Here is a 19,117-nt window from a genome sequence, read left to right on the forward strand (position 1 = left end):
TCAAAAGTTTTCCGCACATTCCACCACTCAGAGCAGTTGGTGCTCAGACAACCTCACGGCTACTGGGGTAATCAGTCAGGTGAAAATACCCTCACAAACTGGTCATCGAGTAGATGCCAGGTTCTCGATGATCACAGAGGCCACATGGCTTCGTTTGGGATTTCATCAACAGAGGATCAAAGGAAAGGATGCATCAAAGGGTGAGGTTGCAATTGCTGGGGAAGTGAGCTTGTGCTCTTTGTGCTACAGCAACCCGTCATCGCTCACCCGACCTGATCATCTACCTCCACCCTTCGCTTGTGCATGCAAAACTACCATGCAGATTGTGATTGATCTACTATTTTGCAGGAAGTACAGATGATTGTAGGAAGGTCAATATATCCGTTTCAATACGCTCCAGGAACGCCGTTCATTACCCCATTTTTTGACACGTTGGTATTGTGACACGATCTAGCGTGTTATAGCACCCTACCTACGCAGCAGGAGTATCACAACCATTAAACACACAAATATACATGGCCCAAAAAGAAATCCCTTAGATCATGGGCTTCTCCATCGGCTTGATGATGCCCTGTTTGATCATCACGCGAGGCTTGGTTGCGTTTTGCAATGTCTCCTTGGTAGACCATTCAGGGCCGATGGGGAGACGCAATGATCTTTCGTACTGTGCCTTGGTTTCGAAAGGATGAGGAAGCTGAGTCGCCATATACTTGGTGTTCTAGAATAGATCAGTATTAATCACTCGTGCATCGGTGGAACAGGAATCGCTTACCTTCCTGATGCGTTTCTCGTTGATGATGACCCGAGAAAGCTTTGCATCCTTTCGGTTCTCAGGCTTGACACCTTCAACCTTGGTCAAGACCTTCTTCTGTCGCCTTTGCTCCCTCTTGCTGACTCCATCACCGGTCCAGCTGCCCCATCCAGGAAGGGTCTCATCGATAACCTTGTCACCCTCCTCTTCGATGGTCTGGAGTTTATCTTGCTCGAACTCTTGTACCACCTCATCTCCGGCGAACGCCCTCTTCACAAGATCATGATTCTTGAGTAGGACTGGCACACTGTCCTCGTCATCGCTGCCATCGTCATCCGCGGCTTGGCCTTTCTTAGAGCTGATAGTCGACTGATCCTTCTGTCTCTTAGGCGCCTCGACAGTCTCAGCGCCAAGAGTGACATCGATAGTCTGCTGCGAATCATCCGCTGTCGCGCGACGGTTGTTTCGTTTTGTCTGCACCAACCAAGGATTCTCGTCTTCTGTGGTAGTCTCCTTTTGCTCAGGTGCGCTACCAGATGGCCGCGCAGCCTGTTTCTTCCCCAAGCGCTCAGATGATTTCTTCTTGTCTGACTGATTGACGACGATGTCGACCTCTTGATTAGCCGCGGCGTCGGCCTCATCATCGGAACCTGGTGCCTCCTCAAACTCATTCTTGGGCAACGACTTTTGTTTCTTGTCCTTGCCGGATTTGTCATCCTGAGACTGGCCGAATTTCCGGCGACCAACCTCAGATTCTGCTTCAGACTGCGACTCTTCTTCGCCGCGGAGTTCTCGGTTGAGTCGCCGAATTTCAGCATCATTTTGTGCTTTGCGTGCGGCCTCTGCGTTCTGCATGAATTTCATGGAGAAAAGTTTAGCATGTGGACCAGTCAACTCCGAGGCATCCACATCATCCCCCTCCAGCCCCTCAAGCTTCTTGCGTAGTTTCTGCTTCTCAGCATCAGAGCCTGCATCTTCTGCCCAAGGGTCTTCATCTTCCGACTCTGAACTCGAGGATCCCAGGTAATCCTCATCCGCTCGCGAAACACTCTTCCCTTCAATTCGCCTCCGCAGCTCTTCTTCCTTCAAGGCTTGTTCTGCTGCACCGCGTCGAGCGTCCTCGTCCCAAGCGGTACGGCCAGTCTGCTTGAGGCTCTTTGCCCACTTGCTATCCTTGTGTTTGGCGCCCATTCTAGCCTCAGCTCGGCGGCGCTCATTCATCTCTCGATCTTCCTCCTCCAAGTCCACGCCAGCTTCCAGAAGAGCTTGTTTTTCCTGCTGCTCTAGACGCTCGCGCTCCTTGCGGTGCACGCGGCGATATGACTTGCTTTTGATCTTTTTGATTCGCTTGGCCCGTACTTCTTCCCGGAATAGCAAGTCACGTTGCTTGCGCAACTCTGCCCTACGGGCTCTAATTTCCTCAATGGGCAACTTCCGTGCCTGCAGCTCCTCAAATTCCTGGACCTGTTCCTCAGTCGATTTGCCGCTCGGATCCGCAAGGCCACTTTCAACTAGGATATTTTGAATCGTAGCTTCGAGATCCGTCTGCGGCTTCGTAGGGCCGATTCTGTGTGTTTGCTGGGCGTCGGGATCAGGTAGAGGGAACATCAGGTGTTCCGCTCGTCGATTAGCCTTGACAGTCTCGAGCCAGCGGTTCAATGTCTCTTTGCTCTTTTCGTATGCTGCTGCTCGGTCCAGCCGATCTTGTTGACGTTTCGCCAGGGGCGCGTCCAGTTTACCAGGTATTCCAGATGACTGTTTGTGAGAAGACGGGGCCGCGTCGACATGCTTTAACGAGCTCTTTAGGCGGGAGTCGGTAATGGAGGGCAAGAGGTCGGCGACTGTAAGCTTTCGAGACGAAGTCAGTCCGTATTCCGTAGGCTTGGCGTGTTCTTGTGCGCCTCCTGTTCTCCGAGTTGGCTTATTCGTAGATTCTGGCTCCAAGGCATTGACGAAGCTCTGTAGTCTTGAAAGACCATGCTCATCTGCTTCGTTGGCCTCGTCATCTGACATCGATAGCCCGCTCTCCTCGTCGGATTCATCGTCGCTCTCTTCGCTGCCCGAGTCATATTCCTCCGACTCATCAGGTTCAGCCTGCTTCTTTTTTGATGCTGCGGCCTTTGCCTTCTCCTCCTCAGCTGTATTTAGGTCCCAGGCAGTAGTAAGATCGATGGCATCCTCTCCAAGGTCGTCATCGTCTTCGTCCAGATCTTCGTCTTCCTCCTCTGATTCCTCGACATCCTCGTCTAGGCTGATTTCGCGTACGCGTTTGGATTTCTTCGCCTTCGGCTTCGACCCAGCATTGGTTGTTGAGCTTCCGCGGAACGTAAAGCCCTCAAAGCGTTCTTCGTCGCTTGAGCCCAAGGCCTCGTCACTGTCCAACTCTTCGTCGTCATCGCTGTCGACTTGACCCAATCTCCACCTGTGCCCTTCTCCGTCACTGCCGGCGTTACTGCTCAGTTCTGATTCATCATCGCCCCCGTATCGACGACGCTTGTTATCGGGGCCATCCGAGTCGTCCATATCACGGTTGGTGTTCCGTTTGCGCTTGGAGGGGTCATAAATCTGGCCTAAGCGGGTGCGCCTTACTCCTAATTTATCGGTGACTTGGCTTTCTGCGATCGAGAGCGCATTCAGTGCCTTTTTTCCGGTGTTCTTTTTTGGGGCCGACTTTTTGGAAGTCTGGTCCTTCGGACCCCGCAACTGAGTTTGTCTGCGAGGCATGGTGTAACCTTGACGATGGAAACACAACACACAAGACAGAAATCAATAAGTAGATACGAGAGCCCGAGAATGTGGCTACTCAGTTCCAAAAATGAGTGCGGAGCGCAGGACCGGTCAACTCCATAAAAATAATTTTTAAACTAAAGATCTTGCGGGCAGCGGAAAAAAAGTTCTCGGCGCGGCGGAGCTAAGTAGCGCCGCCTGACTTGCACGACCTTTTCTCAACTCTAACGACTCGACGGCTGCACTTATCGCATAACTGGAGCGCCGCATCTCAACACTATGGCAATGTTCAAGCCTTCGCAACCGATGATGGCGCGATTGCGCCTGACCACCAAGCAGATCAATGGCGGTTACTACAAGGGAAACCGGACCGGATCAATGGGTTACTTCGCGAAGAATGGCTCTTATGTGATCGATTGGAAGAAAGTCCGCACCTATGTCGTCCCTGAAAATCTGGCTGATTTCAAGGTGCGTTGCTCAATATCAGCCATGCAAAATTCGACTTCTAGCATCTGATCTAACATTCGCGAACCAGCTCACGCCATTTGTGACGAAACGCATGGCCCCGACGAAGGGCAAGTACACGAGAGAGATTGAGAAAAACGGTAGAACAGTTATCGTTGAGCGAGCGTTTGGTGCGAAGGACTATCTTGACATGTGGGCTTCGGATAATGGTCAGGAAGTGCTGGAACAGGAGCGACTCGAGCAAGAATCAGCGGCCAGCGAGGCGGCCTCCCGTCAATGATCGCTTGGATTAAGGTGTCGAGTCATATTATATCTTTCAGTCGGTTCTATTGAGGCAACCTGGAGGATGATGATGGTTGACCGGCTACGAATGCCGGCGTTGTCGAATATCCTCAAGTCCGATACATCCACGATCCCCGGTCTACGAGTGTATTATATGTACAGTATGAGCGTTTGTTCCTGCTGCATCGCGGCCGAGTCCGCAGTGGTTCACGATATCATCGCCAGCTATGTGAGTGGTGGCTATTGCAGTGGACGATTCAGCATTTTCCTGGGTGTCTACTTCGTTAAACGGCGCAATCTTGGTTTTTGGCATCTTAAAGACATGTCTATGGTTCATTGTTATACCAGCTAGATTTCACAATCAACACACAATACCAACAAGTACTAAGGAAATTGGCCAAATATCGACGCAGTAGGTCAAGGAACTAGTCCCTAACCCAAAGATAGAGATCTTTCGGATATAAGAAATCAATCTCCTGAGGGAACCTTCGGCGATGTTCTGATGCGTGGCATTTAAATCTTACCCGCCTTGGCAGTGGTGATTGAGCTTAAGATCAGGCACATGGTGCGTGCCCCTAACACCACAGGCCGCTGATCTGTATATGTCATAGCCCCGAGCCATCTCCCATCTCACTCACAATATTTCTCCAGACAAACCCAGCATCACTCGGGCAAAGGCATGGAGTCACTTCCGTCTTAATCCATCACCTGCAGTGACCTCGCAAACCGTAGACGACCAGGGCTTGTTAGCCAGGAGCTGGAGACCAGCAAGACGACAATCGCTATGTTCCAGTCTTTCACCGGAAACTCTCGCCGTCCGCGGCAGGTCAATCTCGGAGGTCGTAATACGAACCCTTTCGCTGCCTACCCTTCCGGGCGACATCCCCCTCAGGGACCGAGCGCACAGAATGCCCTTGCCATCGCACAACAGGAGCGGCTACTGAGGCAGCAGGAGAGAGAGCGTCTGGGAGCAACACGGAAGATACAGCGGACATGGCGGGGCTACCGGAGCAGGAAGCTCACTCACAATAGGTGGCGGACAGAATGGGATACTGCTGAGAGGCAAAGGACAGGGTCTTCTCTGCCTTTTGATGATAAGACTAGGCAGCCTGACGTTTTCCTGCAGCCATCTCTAAGATATGGAACTGCGGCCGAGTGCCTTTCACAGCTGCGGCTTCTCGTGCAGTTTGTGGAACCATGGAATACCAGTGACATTGTCCGTCTGGTGTACTATACCAATGCCTTTCGGATGACCCTGCATGAGGTACCCACGATAGCGACCGAAGGCGAATGGACAACTCCACTCTGGCGTCTTGCGAAGACGACACTACAGGTATTACGCTCAGTCTTGTCTTCCATCGTGCCTGGTTTTGCGGTTCCTCATCTTGTCGAGTTGCTGGTCTTCCTCACAAACTTGATCCCTAAGCAGATGGCACGGCTAGCTGAAGACTATTATTCTGTTATGGCAATGATCACAAGGAACATAGAATCGTTATCCCAACGATGTCATGTATCTCAGGAGAGCCTTGCTCAGAGCGTCCTCGCTTTGCTGCGACCGATCACTTCCGAGACTCTCACTGCTTATGAGTGGTTTGCCAGGAGATACCTCACCATCCCAGACTTGTCGGCGTATCTTGGAACGCTCGATCCATTAGCGGGTAACATAAATTACAAATTGTTGCTTTCTGCCTTGGGGCCTTTGCAGTCCCGATTTCGAGAACGTCCTCAGAGTGTCACGGATCTGGACGCACGTCTCTGGCTCCTTGCATACATCATCTACTTTCACCAATATGCGATGGGGACCCAGGCTGGGCAGCAAGCACCGGAACCGGAGTTCGTGAAGATCGTATCAGAACTCTTGAATTCCACAGCCGTGCATCTCTCGCGGCGACTGGAGGTAGATGACATGATCGACAATGATGACACGGAGGAGACACCATTGCACCCGTTTATCAAGGAACAGATTTCTAGCCTTGTCAACCAAAGTAGGATTACAGGACTTCTGTCGCAACTCCAGTCAACGCATCTCTCCCAAGGCGATCTGGCCAACGCTGAGTCGGATGCGTCTAAAGAGGCAAAAATTCTGGCAACCTATGCTCTCACCCTCCTGAGAGTGTTTCCCCGCCGGGGAGACGACATTCGTATGTGGCTATACTTAGGATCGGCTACATCTGGGGGTCAAGGGGCAGGTCATCCAGGTTCTCGAATTCCAGCAATCAAATACTTTTGGCATGCGTCTCGATCTAGCAGAATCTTTGACAGGATCAGTCAAGACTCCACCAAAGTGCTTTCCTTATTGAAGCCGGCCGATGAGGCTAAGGAGTCTCGGCTGTCAATGACCCAAGCCGAGAGAGACGAGGAATGGACCATTATTCTGCTCTTTCTGGAACTCTACACCTTTGTTCTGAAAGTGATGGACGACGAAGAATTCTTTTCCAGCCAATCTTCCTTCACAGCTTCGTCAAACTCGAGAGTTTCGTGGACCAAGGAGAGCGCGCTGCCCTTGAAGGACATCAAAGATATGACTGTTTTTCTCAAAAATCTCGCGTTCACACTCTACTGGAACTCCGCGGACCTGAATGAACGCGAGGCGCCTCAGACGGCCGGAGGAATTCAAAGCTACTTCACTGGTGCTGTCTCGTCTTCGGATGCCATCACCAGTGTCAAGGACCTTGAGATGCGGAACAAGGAGAAGGGTCTCCCCGGAGTTACTGGAATTCCGCTTGACTATTTCAAGGGTCTTGTAACTGGTCTTTTGAGAATGATTCATGAGCGCGATTCAAGACGCAAGTTCCTTCCTGATGGACATTGGTTGATGACCAACCGCTTCGACATGGAAGGCTTCATACCGGCCGTTGTAGCGGAAGAGGAAAATCGCCATCAACTCCAAGATGAGGACGAGGAGGAGGATCAGAATGATTGGATGAGAGATGACGAATACGAGCCTCTGGGTCTTATCGGGACCGGTCGTGCTCAGCAAACTCGACGTATCGAGGCACTTAGGCGGCGCCAGCAACAGGCCGCTCGCAGAAAGCAGCTTGAAGCCGTCGCTCCTAGGCTGGAGATCCTAAGGAACATGCCTTTCTTTATTCCCTTTGCGACCAGAGTACAAATTTTTCGGGAATTCATCTACCGGGATCAGATGCGCCGAAGACAAGGATATATTGACCCGGATGCATGGCGGATGTCCGTGGCTCAAGCGTCCATGGGTCGCATGATCGATGGTCGGCCTGCAGCGCAGGATATCTTGAGTCGTCATCATGCAAATATTCGGCGGGAGAGCGTATTCGAGGACGCATTTGACCAATTCTACGAGTTGGGTGAAGGCTTGAAGGAGCCGATTCAGATTAGCTTTATTGACAAGTTCAACACTGTGGAGGCCGGGATCGACGGCGGGGGTGTAACCAAAGAATTCCTTACGAGTGTTACCAATGAGGCTTTCAAGTCGGGAAGCGAGCCAAAGCTCTTCGAGGAAAACGACCAACACTTGCTCTACCCCAACCCTGCCGCTGTTGAGCAACGACGAGAAGTTCTGCGGCAGCTCGGGTTTGTCGAGAACAGCCCGGAATGGAGTGAGCAAATTCGGGATCTACTCAGACGGTATGAATTCCTGGGTCGGATTATCGGAAAGTGCTTGTACGAGGGGATACTGGTCGATGTGAACTTTGCGCCCTTCTTCCTCCTCAAATGGGCCTTGACTGGTGGCGCAGGATCAGCGCAGAGGGAAACGGCGTATCGCGCAAATCTCAACGACCTGAAGGATCTTGACCAGGGGTTGTACCAAGGATTGGTCAGTGGACTAGTCTCCTTATTTGAGTGAGGTGGTTATGTGCTAATCTTTCTTTTTCTCTGCAGCTGCAACTGAAAAACTACACCGGGGATGTGGAAGACTTTACGTTGAACTTCACTGTCACAGACACCATACCACTTCCGAACGGAGGCACTCGCACCGTCACTCGAGATTTGAAAAGTAACGGATCTGACATTCCAGTGACCAACCAGAACCGCCTCGTTTATATCTCTTACATTGCTCGATATCGTCTGCAGGTACAGCCTGCATTGCAGACAAATGCATTCCTGCAAGGCCTTGGACACATCATTCAGCCGTCTTGGTTGTCGATGTTCAATCAATCGGAGTTGCAAACCTTGGTCAGTGGGGAGTCTGGAGACATAGACGTTTCAGACCTGAGACGCAACACACTGTACGGAGGGGTGTATACCATCGGCGACGACAAGGAAGAGCATCCAACCGTCAAGCTTTTCTGGCAGGTCATGGAGGAGATGTCAAATGAGGAAAGGCAAAAAGTGCTGCGATTCGTGACGTCGACCCCTCGAGCACCATTGCTAGGGTTTAGCCATCTCAATCCGCGATTCAGCATTCGCGACTCCAGTGAAGACCAGGACCGATTGCCCAGCACTAGCACCTGCGTAAACCTGCTCAAGCTGCCACGGTATACGAATGCTAAGGTACTGCGGGAAAAGTTACTTTATGCCATCAACTCCGGCGCCGGCTTTGACCTCAGCTGAGATTGGGTATTTTTTCCAGTGATATGCTTGGCTGTTAATTGCCATTGCTTGTTTTGCTGATAGACATTCTATTCAAGAGGGCATGCCTGAGAGTATCCCGCATTCATGTTCTGGGTTGCATAGCTGAGGCGTCCTAGGGTTTTATCTTTGGTGTGTTGTTTCTTTGATGAGGTTCCATCCCTCAGGGGTGGCTCGGGTTCGACCTCTTTGCCGATATGTTCCTTCCATATGATGCCAATAACAACTTTTACTCTTTTTTTACACGCCTGGGACATGCTTCAACAACCCTAAACCCTTCGTCCTCTGTTGTTGTGTACATGGTCGTCTCTAACCATAGTCTCCGCTTGAGTAGGGCTGTTGAGCGGCGAGGGTAGATTACCGTAAATAGACTAGCGTGGTTTAGTATCTTTGAATTTTCCAGAAGGAAAAAAATTCGCCGCCAAAATTAAGAGTAAAAAAGACAGAAAGGAAAAAAAAAGTTCGTCACCAATAATCCACTTTTTTTGCCCTCTGTCTTTCGCTCTTTCCCTTTTTCTCTCTTTTCTCCCCTCCTCTCTCATTTCACCTTTTCTGCTGCATCACCAGCAAACTCTTCTTCTTTCTTCTTCTTCTTCCTTTAAAAAAAAAGGTCCTTTACTTTCTCCTTTTTCGAATCCGTCGAAAGAGAGAAAATAAAAAACTCCTAAAAAAAACCCGGAAAATCGTATAAAAAAAGGTTGACTATCTCAGTCGAACTCTTTTCCATCCATCTCAAACTGTGCGGTGTGTCTCTGTGTGTGGAAGAATTTCCTCGTCCGCCGCCTTTTCTTAATCCCTCGTGATCGCGTCACTTCACCTCGTCCATCTCCATCAAACACCTTCCGATCTCGCTAGACGATTTCATATACATTGTACGTTTTGACTGTGTGTTGCATTTAATTGCCTAGTCTTCCCACGAGCTTGTGATTTTTGTCCAGTCGCTTGAAGCAAGTCTCTGTGCTCTGCTACTCCAGCGCACAAAGCGCACATCCTTGTGCTCGGTCATAACACTTGTATTGGGCTTCTGCTATTGTCTCTGTTTGAATCCCAGACCTTGCAGGGCGTTGTTACTGTCATCGTGGATTGATTGGTTCAGGCTGAGGTCGCGAGCTTCCAAGCTTTTTGCCTCCATCATCCTTCGTCTCTTTCTTCAAAACTCTGGCTCTGATCACATCCCAGTGTTGCTGCTCGCTAACAGTCTACTCTTTACTTTCTTTAGAAAAAGAAAATCAAAATGTCTGCCGAAGTCTCTACCACCCCCGCCGCTGACAACACTGTCAACGGCACCCCCGAGGCCACCAACCCCGCTGCCACCAGCGCTCCTGAGGTTACCGCTGTTGAGAGCGCCTCTCCCTCTGCTACTCCCAGCGCCAACCAGCCCCACTCTGCTTCCCTCTATGTCGGTGAACTCGATCCCTCCGTCACCGAGGCTATGCTCTACGAGCTCTTTTCCTCCATTGGCCAGGTTGCCTCCATCCGTGTCTGCCGTGACGCCGTTACCAGACGCTCTCTCGGATATGCCTACGTCAACTACAACAACACTGCCGATGGCGAGCGCGCCCTCGAGGATCTGAACTACACCCTGATCAAGGGCAAGCCCTGCCGTATCATGTGGTCCCAGCGTGACCCCGCTCTGCGCAAGACTGGCCAGGGCAACGTCTTCATCAAGAACCTGGACGCTGCGATCGACAACAAGGCTCTCCACGACACCTTTGCCGCCTTCGGAAACATCCTGAGCTGCAAGGTCGCTCAGGATGAGTTTGGTAACTCCAAGGGATATGGTTTCGTCCACTATGAGACCGCCGAGGCCGCCAACAACGCGATCAAGCATGTCAACGGCATGCTGCTCAACGACAAGAAGGTGTTCGTCGGCCATCACATCTCCAAGAAGGACCGTCAGAGCAAGTTCGAGGAGATGAAGGCCAACTTCACCAACGTCTACATCAAGAACGTTGACCCGGAAGTCACAGATGAGGAGTTCCGCAAGATGTTCGAGAAGTTCGGTGAGATCACCTCCGCCACTCTGAGCCGTGACCAGGAGGGTAAGAGCCGTGGTTTCGGTTTCGTCAATTTCTCCACCCACGAGAGCGCGCAGGCCGCCGTCGACGAGATGAACGACAAAGAGATCAAGGGTCAGAAGCTCTACGTTGGCCGTGCCCAGAAGAAGCACGAGCGTGAGGAGGAGCTACGCAAGCAGTACGAGGCCGCTCGTATGGAGAAGGCCTCCAAGTACCAGGGTGTCAACCTCTACGTGAAGAACCTGACTGATGACGTTGATGACGAGAAGCTGCGCGAGCTCTTCAGCCCCTTCGGCACCATCACCTCCGCCAAGATCATGCGTGACAGCGTCACCGCCGGCGAGACCTCTGATTCCGAGAAGGAGAAGGAGTCGAACAAGGAGAACGAGAAGGAGGGTGAGGAGAAGACCGAGGAGAAGCCCAAGGAGTCCGAGGAGGAACCCAAGAAGACCGAGAAAAAGCTTCTTGGAAAGAGCAAGGGTTTCGGTTTCGTTTGCTTCAGCAGCCCCGATGAGGCCTCCAAGGCCGTCACCGAGATGAACCAGAGAATGGTCAACGGCAAGCCTCTGTATGTTGCTCTTGCCCAGCGCAAGGATGTCCGCAGAAGCCAGCTCGAGGCTAGCATTCAGGCTCGCAACACCATCCGTCAGCAGCAGGCCGCCGCTGCCGCTGGTATGCCCCAGCCGGTATGTATCCCTGATTTTCGCGTCTTTGGACGTTCCCTCGTAGAATGGAACACAGTTGCTAACTCTAAATGCAGTACATGCAGCCCGCCGTCTTCTACGGTCCCGGTCAGCAGGGCTTCATTCCCGCTGGTCAGCGCGGTGGCATGCCTTTCGCTCCCCAGCCCGGTATGGTGATGGGCATCCCTGGCGGACGCCCCGGCCAGTACCCCGGTCCCTTCCCTGGTCAGCAGGGTGGACGTGGCATGGGCCCCAACCAGCAGATTCCCCCCAACTTCCAAGGCATCCCCATGGGCGCCATGCAGGGCCCCGGCGGCATTCCTAACGGTATGGGTTACCCTCAGATGGCTCAGGTACAGTTCGGACGCGGTGCTGGTGGCCGCGGTCAGGTGCCCGGAATGCCCATGGGTCAGGGTATGCGTGGTCCCGGTTACGGACAGGGCCGTGGTGCCCCTGTTCAAGGTGGCCCCCGTCCTCAGGGTGGTCGCGGTCAGCCCGCCGCTGCTCCGCCCGCCGCCGGTCGCGAGGAGGTTCCCGCCACCGGTGGTCTCACTGCCCAGACTCTCAATGCTGTCCCCCCTCCTCAGCAGAAGCAGATGCTGGGTGAGGCTCTCTACCCCAAGATTCAAGCTCAGCAGCCCGAGCTCGCTGGCAAGATCACTGGTATGCTTCTGGAGATGGACAACACTGAATTGCTTGGCCTGTAAGTTCCTTTCTTCAAGTCAATTTCGTCCAAGCATGTGCTAACGTCTTTTTTCTCTAGCCTCGATGATGAAGAAGCCCTTCGCGCCAAGGTCGACGAGGCCCTTAGCGTTTACGACGAGTACATGAAGAACAAGGGTGAGGGCGAGGCCCCTGCTGAGCCTGCCAAGCCCAAGGAGGATACCGCTGAGACTGCTACGGAAGAGAACAAGTCGTAGACTACGTGTCTTGGTATCTGATGCTGAGCTGGTCCTCCCAACTCTGAGATTTTGATTCACGTCTTTTTTTGATGACCTACCTTTCTCCTTTCTCGAATTAACGATTCTCCCTCTACACCTACACCTCTTATTTCCTTTTTACCTTCAACTTTTTTTTTTTTTTTTTTTACCCTTTCTTTTTTTTCCCTCCCGGTCCTGATATCCCTCCTGTTTCGAAAAGTTTTTTTGCTGGTGGTGTCACGTGCCTGTCTTGCGACCGACATGCTGTTTTGCCAGGTCCCGTAGCTACACGTGCTTCGTCTGTCTTGTTTCATTTTCAGCAGATGGCAAAAGGCAAATTGAATTTCCAGCCGTGCTCGGGTCGGAGAAAAGTTAGTTCGGACACCATGGGTTTTTCAGTTGCTGTTAAAGGGAGGAAGTTGTGACGTCTTTTCTCTTCCTATCCCGATTAACATGGCTACTCTCGTATCTTTCTTATTTGACACGAGTGTAATATAGACTTATGACTTCCTCACGGGATTTTGCTGTCCTCAATATCGTAGTGTAGGATTTAGCAGCATGGTGTAACACTTGTATCTTCAGTCCAAGTCACATCGTCTGACAATTACTAGAGGTATGAGCCCAAGAAACAAACCAGGTGACAGGATAGATTTCAAAAACTTGGATACTGCTGCCCGAACATATCAAGTAGATAGTCAAAGTTCCCTCCCTGAAGCAGATCCGACGTGTTCAGGTCGAAATCCGGCAGGCCGAGGTAATCCGTTTCGATACCATTCGGAGTGGTCGTACTGAGCTCCAGTGGTCCATCTCCCGACTCGTCTGCATTCACCCAACCTATATCTCGGCCGGCTATCAACTCCGCACTGGCACTGGCAGTCGGAAGAGGAACGGAGGGATCATAGGAGGCGAGTCTTCGTCTCTTGTTTGCGGTTGGTGACGAGGGCTCTTCGCGCGAAGAGGAATCGATGCCTTCCGAGTCCGAGGTTCGAGGAGGTTGTGCAGAAGTAAAGGAGTGCCGGATGTTCTCGGCGAGGAGGCTCAGCGCTCGATGGCAGTGTTTCGCTGTGTCCCAGTGCACGGACATGATTCGGAGAAAGGTGAGACAGTCGGTTATTTCGCTGGTTGCAATGATATTAGTCTGAATATATACATACATACATATATATATATATATATGTGCGTGTGTGTGTACACTAGCTACAAGGTGCAACTTACACAGATCCCTTTGACCAGATGTACTGTCTGAGCTGGCAGGCAAAGGCGAGGACCAGACCTGCCATCCAGGCTGCTGAGAGAAATCCCGGCCAGAAGAGGGCCTGCTTTCCGTCGATCTGGGCGCGGAGCGCGGAGAGGATGCCTCTTGCGGCGCCGATGCAGGTTTGCAGGCCGGAGTTGAACTCGGGGGTTGAGGGGGGAAGGGAGAGGGAGGGGCGGTTGATGAGGAGGATGAGGTGGTGGTAGAGGACTGTGAAGAAGGGGCCAAAGTGAAAGGGTTCGTTATTCTTTGATTGTGGGGATGGGTTGCTTTGGAGGTCCGGGGGGAGGCTATTCCACCATTTGTGCATGTCTGTGACGAGGATGAGGACGGAGCTGCGGCGGACAGAGCGGACGAGGATGGATTTGTGGAAGAGCTCTAGCGCGCGGCCGGTCAATTTGCCGGATTCGACATAGCTCATGAAAGCTATTTCTCTTTGATGTTGTTCGTGTTCGCCGGGATCTACGATGCTGCTGGAGCGTCGGCGTTGTGGGGGATGCTGAGGGTTGGTGAGCTTAATCTGTGCAGCTGTGGATGAAGCCAGTGTGCCCTCTCCGGGACTGTCTGCCACAACGCGCGGCGTCGACCCCTCACTCGTGTCCCGAGCCTTGTGCAAACCGGGCGAATGCACCTCGTGGGCTCCTGGAGCGCAGACGTCTAGGTCCGAATCTTGGATACCGAGAGGCAATCCCAAAGCCTGGCTCAAGTAGCGGTCGATAGCATATGCGCACCAGAAAATCCTTTTGCGCAACTGCCGGTCGTGAGTCGAGAGCTCCTTGTAGCGAAACGGACACCGATGGAGACCCGCGTGCAGCATAGACCGGAGAATACAGCCGCCTACCGTGGACGCCGTCCGAAGAGACATCTTAGCCACCAGGTACAACTGGGCCGCGAGAAGAGCCTGCAAGGACGGGAGATCCTGCCTCCGCGTTAGAATGGCGAGCAAGGAATGCATGCTTCCCGGGGACTTGATTCGCGATTCTGGCGGAAGGGCCAGATCTGGTCGCAGATGGCTTGCGAGATTGAATACGCACTGAAAGATTGTCGTCCAGCACGCATTTCGGTGGTCGGAAGATGTAGACGGGATATTCGCACGAGGGTGCTCTTCAGCCCCGTGCGAGTCTGAGTAAAGCAACTCCATTGCCCGCAGGAAACTGGGGCCATGTAGAAACGGGAACAGGGGATGCCACACTTTGAAGTAGACCATCATAAGTTCCCTCGCCATGTCCAGTGGCGGGGCCTTGCCGAGCTCACGAGCGATTTCCGCATCATACTGCCACTGAGAAAGAGAGGCAGACGGCCCAGACACGGACGGAGAGCGGGCAGTAGACGGAGACTGATCAGCATGCGACTCATCGCTGCCCACAAGCGTATCTTCCGGCGGAGGCAAGGTTATTTTGGACGAATCCAAGTCCTTGGAGAATGCACGTCGAACGGTCTTGATGAAAAAGACGCCGCTGGAACTGCCAACAAACTGGCTCTCCTCGTTTGAGTGCGCTGTCAGGGAACCAATCTCCGACGGGCCAGAGGTGAGATCCGAAGAGTCCATCGTGGGGACATGGTGCCTCGACGGGCCCTAGATAAATTTTCTGTATCAAGATGCGATGTTCCTCAGTTGATGGACAAGCAAAGGTCACTGCTCTTACTCACCAGTTTAGTTTCCTTCTGTAGAGCTTTGCTTAGTCATCGCCTATCGTTCGATCCTTGTACGCCTCTTGCAGGTCTTGGATGACAGAGAAATGTAGAGGATCTCTATTATTGAGATCGCTATTATTGATTGAGCTTACTGATATTGTCCCATATATTCGGACACTTCGGTGTTGGTGATTCGGAGCACTGGGAATAGCTTCAAAAAGACATGCATTACTTGCAAATGGTCACATTGTTCTATCTTGCCAAAGGTCAAAGTATATATACCGCCAGAAGTACATATATACAAGGTATCAAGATGAAAGATAACCACCAAAAATAAAGGAAAGGTCATGCCACGGTTCGTACAATATCATCAATCGCTCTGGCCACGTAGCGGACGTTTTTCATATTCACTATCTCGACTGTCAGTGTTGTGAGGGAGATTCTAGCATGGGAGACGGTACTTACAGCCAGACATGGAGATACGTCCTGACTTCATCATGTAGATGTGATGTCGTCGTCGAATCGCGAGCACCTGAGTCTCGGTCAACCCGGTGTACGTGAACATGCCAATCTAATACTGTCAGCAAATATGTTCAAGCCTAATCTCAGGACGAGGTAATGCCTACCTGTTCTAGAACATGATTCCATGTGCCCGGTGTCCCCAGACGGATCAACTCGTCATATAATGCCTGGCGCATCTGCTTGATTCGCCCACTCATGTGCTTCAGGTCTTCATACCATTGTGCTCTCAAGCCCTCATCGCTGAGAACGGTCCTGACAATCTCGGATCCGCCACGAGGGGCCATGGAGTACTCTCCACGAACAAGATGAGAGAGATTCGCCAACACAATCTGCGGCAAAGTTCCCGAGCTCGAACTCGTCACCACATGCAGGGCGCCAGTGCGCTGCCCATAGAGACCGAAATTCTTCGAAAACGACTGCGCAACACAGAACTCCAGTTCGGGCTTGCAATTCATGAAGTGCCTGATGGCCCATGCATCCTCGTCGAGGCTTCCTGATGCGAACCCCTGGTACGCCAAGTCAAAGAATGGCACCAGACCTTTTTGCTGGCAGAGCACGGCGAGTTTACGCCACTGCTCCTTGCTGGGATCAGCGCCGGTGGGATTATGTGCGCAGGCATGAAGAATCACGACATCGCCCTTCTTCGCCTGCGCGGAGAGCAGCCGCATTGTGCGCTCATAATCGAAGCATTTGCCCTCGTGGTCGTAGTACGGATACGTCCGGACCTCGACACCGACGAGCTCCCAAATCGTGTAGTGGTTGGCCCAGGTGGGGTCTGGAATCCAAACGCAAGACGGCTTGATGGTGCGCGCAAGAAAATCCGCGCCTAATCTGTTTGCACCTGTCCCCGAGATCGTCTGAATCGAGGCGATGCGGTCTTGCGCTGCGGCCTGCTCGTTACTCGCGGACTTTCCAAACCCAAAGACCAGGTCGCGTGCTAGAGCTAAAAACTTGACGTCGCCCTGGATGGTCAGGTACTCGTGTCTGGCGACGTTGTTCGCATGGAAGAGCTGCGCCTCGGCCTGTTCCACCACGCTGAGGGGCCATGGATCGCCATCATCTGTGCGATACACGCCGAGGCCTAGATTGACCTTCTCAGGGTGACGGTCACTGAGATATTCGGCTTGAAGTGTGAACGGCTCATCGACGGGCGGTACGGACAGGGAGGAGAATCGAGATGGTGTCGACTTGGCGACAGACTTGACAAAGGTTTCATCACTTGTAATGGCAGTCTGTCGGAGACCCTCGTCTATCTGGGCTGGGGCCATGGTGAAGGGAGATCTGCTGTATGGAGTTAAAGGGTCAATCTATCCTAGTCCGGCCTCGGCATAACGACGGTATTTATGCAGCGACGGAGAGCTGCTATTTGACCCATCGCGGTAAAGGTGAACACATTGCGATACCGTGGGCCAGCTTCAAGGGCCAATCCGAATGAGAGACAGCACTCATAGCAACGGCTATTGTAGAAGAATCCGATGGTCCCAGGGGAAAAGAATGCCGTAAATGCCGTTTATCGTCGGAGGTTGACGTCGTTCGGAAAAAATACCCGCTGCCAACCGGTAGCAGCCGACAACTTGCACGGCATCACTACGACAATGAAGTCGAAGACCATGGAATCATTGCGATGGAAAAAAAGAAGGAGGAAATCTCAGGTGCTTTGGGGATCGAGTAAAGTAGGCGCGTGACGCGGGTGACTAGAGCTACTACGAATGAGCCGTGGGTGAGAGCACGCATCGGTGAACTTTATCAAAACGAAAGGTGCAAAGCTAAACATTCTATATCTTGATAAAATCAATCATGTCGCAGAACCAAGCTCTCAATTTCTGCGCATACGGCGCCCACAACCCCTTGAGTATTTGCGGTCCCTCCAAGATCTGGAGTCAGAACTCCAGCAGCGCACACCCGTTCAACACATCCCATCAACTGCTTTGCAGCGTCCTTCTCGCCTAGCCAAGAAAGCATCTCTGCGGCCGACCAGAACGTGGCTATCGGATTGGCTACTCCCTTGCCAGTGATGTCAAAAGCGCTTCCATGCACAGGTTCAAACAAGGATGGATTCTTCCTTGTTGGGTCTAGATTGCTAGAGGGAGCGACTCCAATTGATCCTGCCAGTGCGGCAGCCAAGTCTGACAGAATATCCATGTGCAGGTTGGTACCGACGATAGTGTCCAGGGAATCGGGTTTGGACACCATGCGGATTGTCATAGCATCCACTAGCATCTTGTCCCAGGTGACATCAGGGAAGTCCCTGGCGACCTCTGCGGCCACCTGATCCCACAAGACCATGCCATTGCGCATCGAGTTGCTTTTAGTGACCACTGTCAAGAGACGACGAGGTCTTGAGCGTGCTGTTTCGAACGCAAATCTCATGATTCTTTCAACTCCAACCCGGGTGAAGATGGCAACCTCCGTCGCGGCCTCCCAAGGCTGGCCGACGTGACTGCGCCCGCCCTGGCCAGAATATTCGCCTTCCGAGTTTTCGCGTACGAGAACCCAGTCGATGCCATTTGTCGCGGTATTCAGCGGACATTTTGTACCAGGAAAGGTGCGGACCGGGCGGACATTGGCATACAACTGCAAGGGCCCTCGAATTGCTAACAAAAGACCCCAAAGCGAGATGTGGTCAGGGACATCTAACCAGTTGTCAGTTGCTGGTTGTGCCAAAGTCGATCAGACAGAGCAATCATACCTGGAGCGCCTACGGCGCCGAATAGTACTGCATCAAACTGTCTCAGTGTGTCCAGACAGTCTTCTGATACATACCGACCATATGCCTTGTAGTATTCCGTGCCCCATGGGATGTGAGTGAAGTCGATGTCGAATGTTCGCAACTTCTGGCAGAGTTTCTTGACGACCTGGATCGTCGCTTCAACGACTTCTGGGCCAATACCATCTCCTGGGATAGACGCGATACGGTACATAGTTGGAACTGTAGATGCCATTTTCGCTTTATTGTTGGACCTGAACAATGTGTTCATAGCGATGAGAGTGCTGAGGACCAAATAAGCGGGCCGCCCTCTATATATACCGAGCTAGATAGGGCAGCTCTCGGTCAAAAGAGATGAACATAATGCGCTTGAAACTTCATCCTTGCAGTTACATTTGATATATTTCCAGAGATGGTGACGTTTCCATAGTACTACCGTTCCAACCTGCTGCTGCTGGTGGTGTTGGGAGAACCGTCGGCTAAACTTTTAGCCTGTAGATAATCCCGCACCTTGTTCAGATTAGGATGGAAGGGCATCATCCGTTCAGTCAAGAGATCGGGCTCATTAATAGTTCACCAAATCAGTAGATCTATTGTGAACATGTCT

The 19,117-nt window shown here is 52.1% G+C and overlaps 7 protein-coding genes across 7 annotated transcripts; 3 read left to right on the forward strand and 4 right to left on the reverse strand.

Moving 5' to 3' along the window:
* Positions 1-535: 535 nt before the first annotated feature.
* On the reverse strand, positions 536-3,475 carry Aud_010588 (UTP14 family protein; the record flags this gene model as incomplete). Its single annotated transcript, XM_043295424.1, has 2 exons — positions 536-718; positions 773-3,475. The coding sequence occupies 2 exons, from the start codon at positions 3,473-3,475 to the stop codon at positions 536-538; spliced, it is 2,886 nt and encodes a 961-aa protein (XP_043151359.1).
* A 282-nt stretch (positions 3,476-3,757) lies between these two features.
* Aud_010589 (mitochondrial 54S ribosomal protein mL41) lies at positions 3,758-4,223 on the forward strand (the record flags this gene model as incomplete). Its single annotated transcript, XM_043295425.1, has 2 exons — positions 3,758-3,946; positions 4,014-4,223. The coding sequence occupies 2 exons, from the start codon at positions 3,758-3,760 to the stop codon at positions 4,221-4,223; spliced, it is 399 nt and encodes a 132-aa protein (XP_043151360.1).
* Positions 4,224-5,009: 786 nt separating this feature from the next.
* On the forward strand, positions 5,010-8,752 carry Aud_010590 (HECT-type E3 ubiquitin-protein ligase; the record flags this gene model as incomplete). The annotated part of the gene is made up of 2 exons (XM_043295426.1): positions 5,010-8,015; positions 8,081-8,752. The coding sequence occupies 2 exons, from the start codon at positions 5,010-5,012 to the stop codon at positions 8,750-8,752; spliced, it is 3,678 nt and encodes a 1,225-aa protein (XP_043151361.1).
* A 1,252-nt stretch (positions 8,753-10,004) lies between these two features.
* pab1 (polyadenylate-binding protein) lies at positions 10,005-12,391 on the forward strand (the record flags this gene model as incomplete). The annotated part of the gene is made up of 3 exons (XM_043295427.1): positions 10,005-11,474; positions 11,549-12,174; positions 12,235-12,391. 3 exons carry the CDS (start codon positions 10,005-10,007, stop codon positions 12,389-12,391), a joined length of 2,253 nt encoding a protein of 750 aa, XP_043151362.1.
* A 652-nt stretch (positions 12,392-13,043) lies between these two features.
* On the reverse strand, positions 13,044-15,195 carry Aud_010592 (transcription factor domain-containing protein; the record flags this gene model as incomplete). The annotated part of the gene is made up of 2 exons (XM_043295428.1): positions 13,044-13,509; positions 13,607-15,195. The coding sequence occupies 2 exons, from the start codon at positions 15,193-15,195 to the stop codon at positions 13,044-13,046; spliced, it is 2,055 nt and encodes a 684-aa protein (XP_043151363.1).
* A 431-nt stretch (positions 15,196-15,626) lies between these two features.
* Positions 15,627-17,071, reverse strand: Aud_010593 (putative aspartate aminotransferase; the record flags this gene model as incomplete). The annotated part of the gene is made up of 3 exons (XM_043295429.1): positions 15,627-15,691; positions 15,747-15,852; positions 15,908-17,071. The coding sequence occupies 3 exons, from the start codon at positions 17,069-17,071 to the stop codon at positions 15,627-15,629; spliced, it is 1,335 nt and encodes a 444-aa protein (XP_043151364.1).
* Positions 17,072-17,594: 523 nt separating this feature from the next.
* On the reverse strand, positions 17,595-18,781 carry Aud_010594 (isocitrate/isopropylmalate dehydrogenase family protein; the record flags this gene model as incomplete). The annotated part of the gene is made up of 2 exons (XM_043295430.1): positions 17,595-18,436; positions 18,493-18,781. The coding sequence occupies 2 exons, from the start codon at positions 18,779-18,781 to the stop codon at positions 17,595-17,597; spliced, it is 1,131 nt and encodes a 376-aa protein (XP_043151365.1).
* Positions 18,782-19,117: the final 336 nt, after the last annotated feature.

The sequence above is a fragment of the Aspergillus udagawae genome, assembly GCF_001078395.1.
Source record: "Aspergillus udagawae IFM 46973 DNA, scaffold_9, whole genome shotgun sequence".
NCBI classification, from domain to species: Eukaryota; Fungi; Ascomycota; class Eurotiomycetes; order Eurotiales; family Aspergillaceae; genus Aspergillus; species Aspergillus udagawae.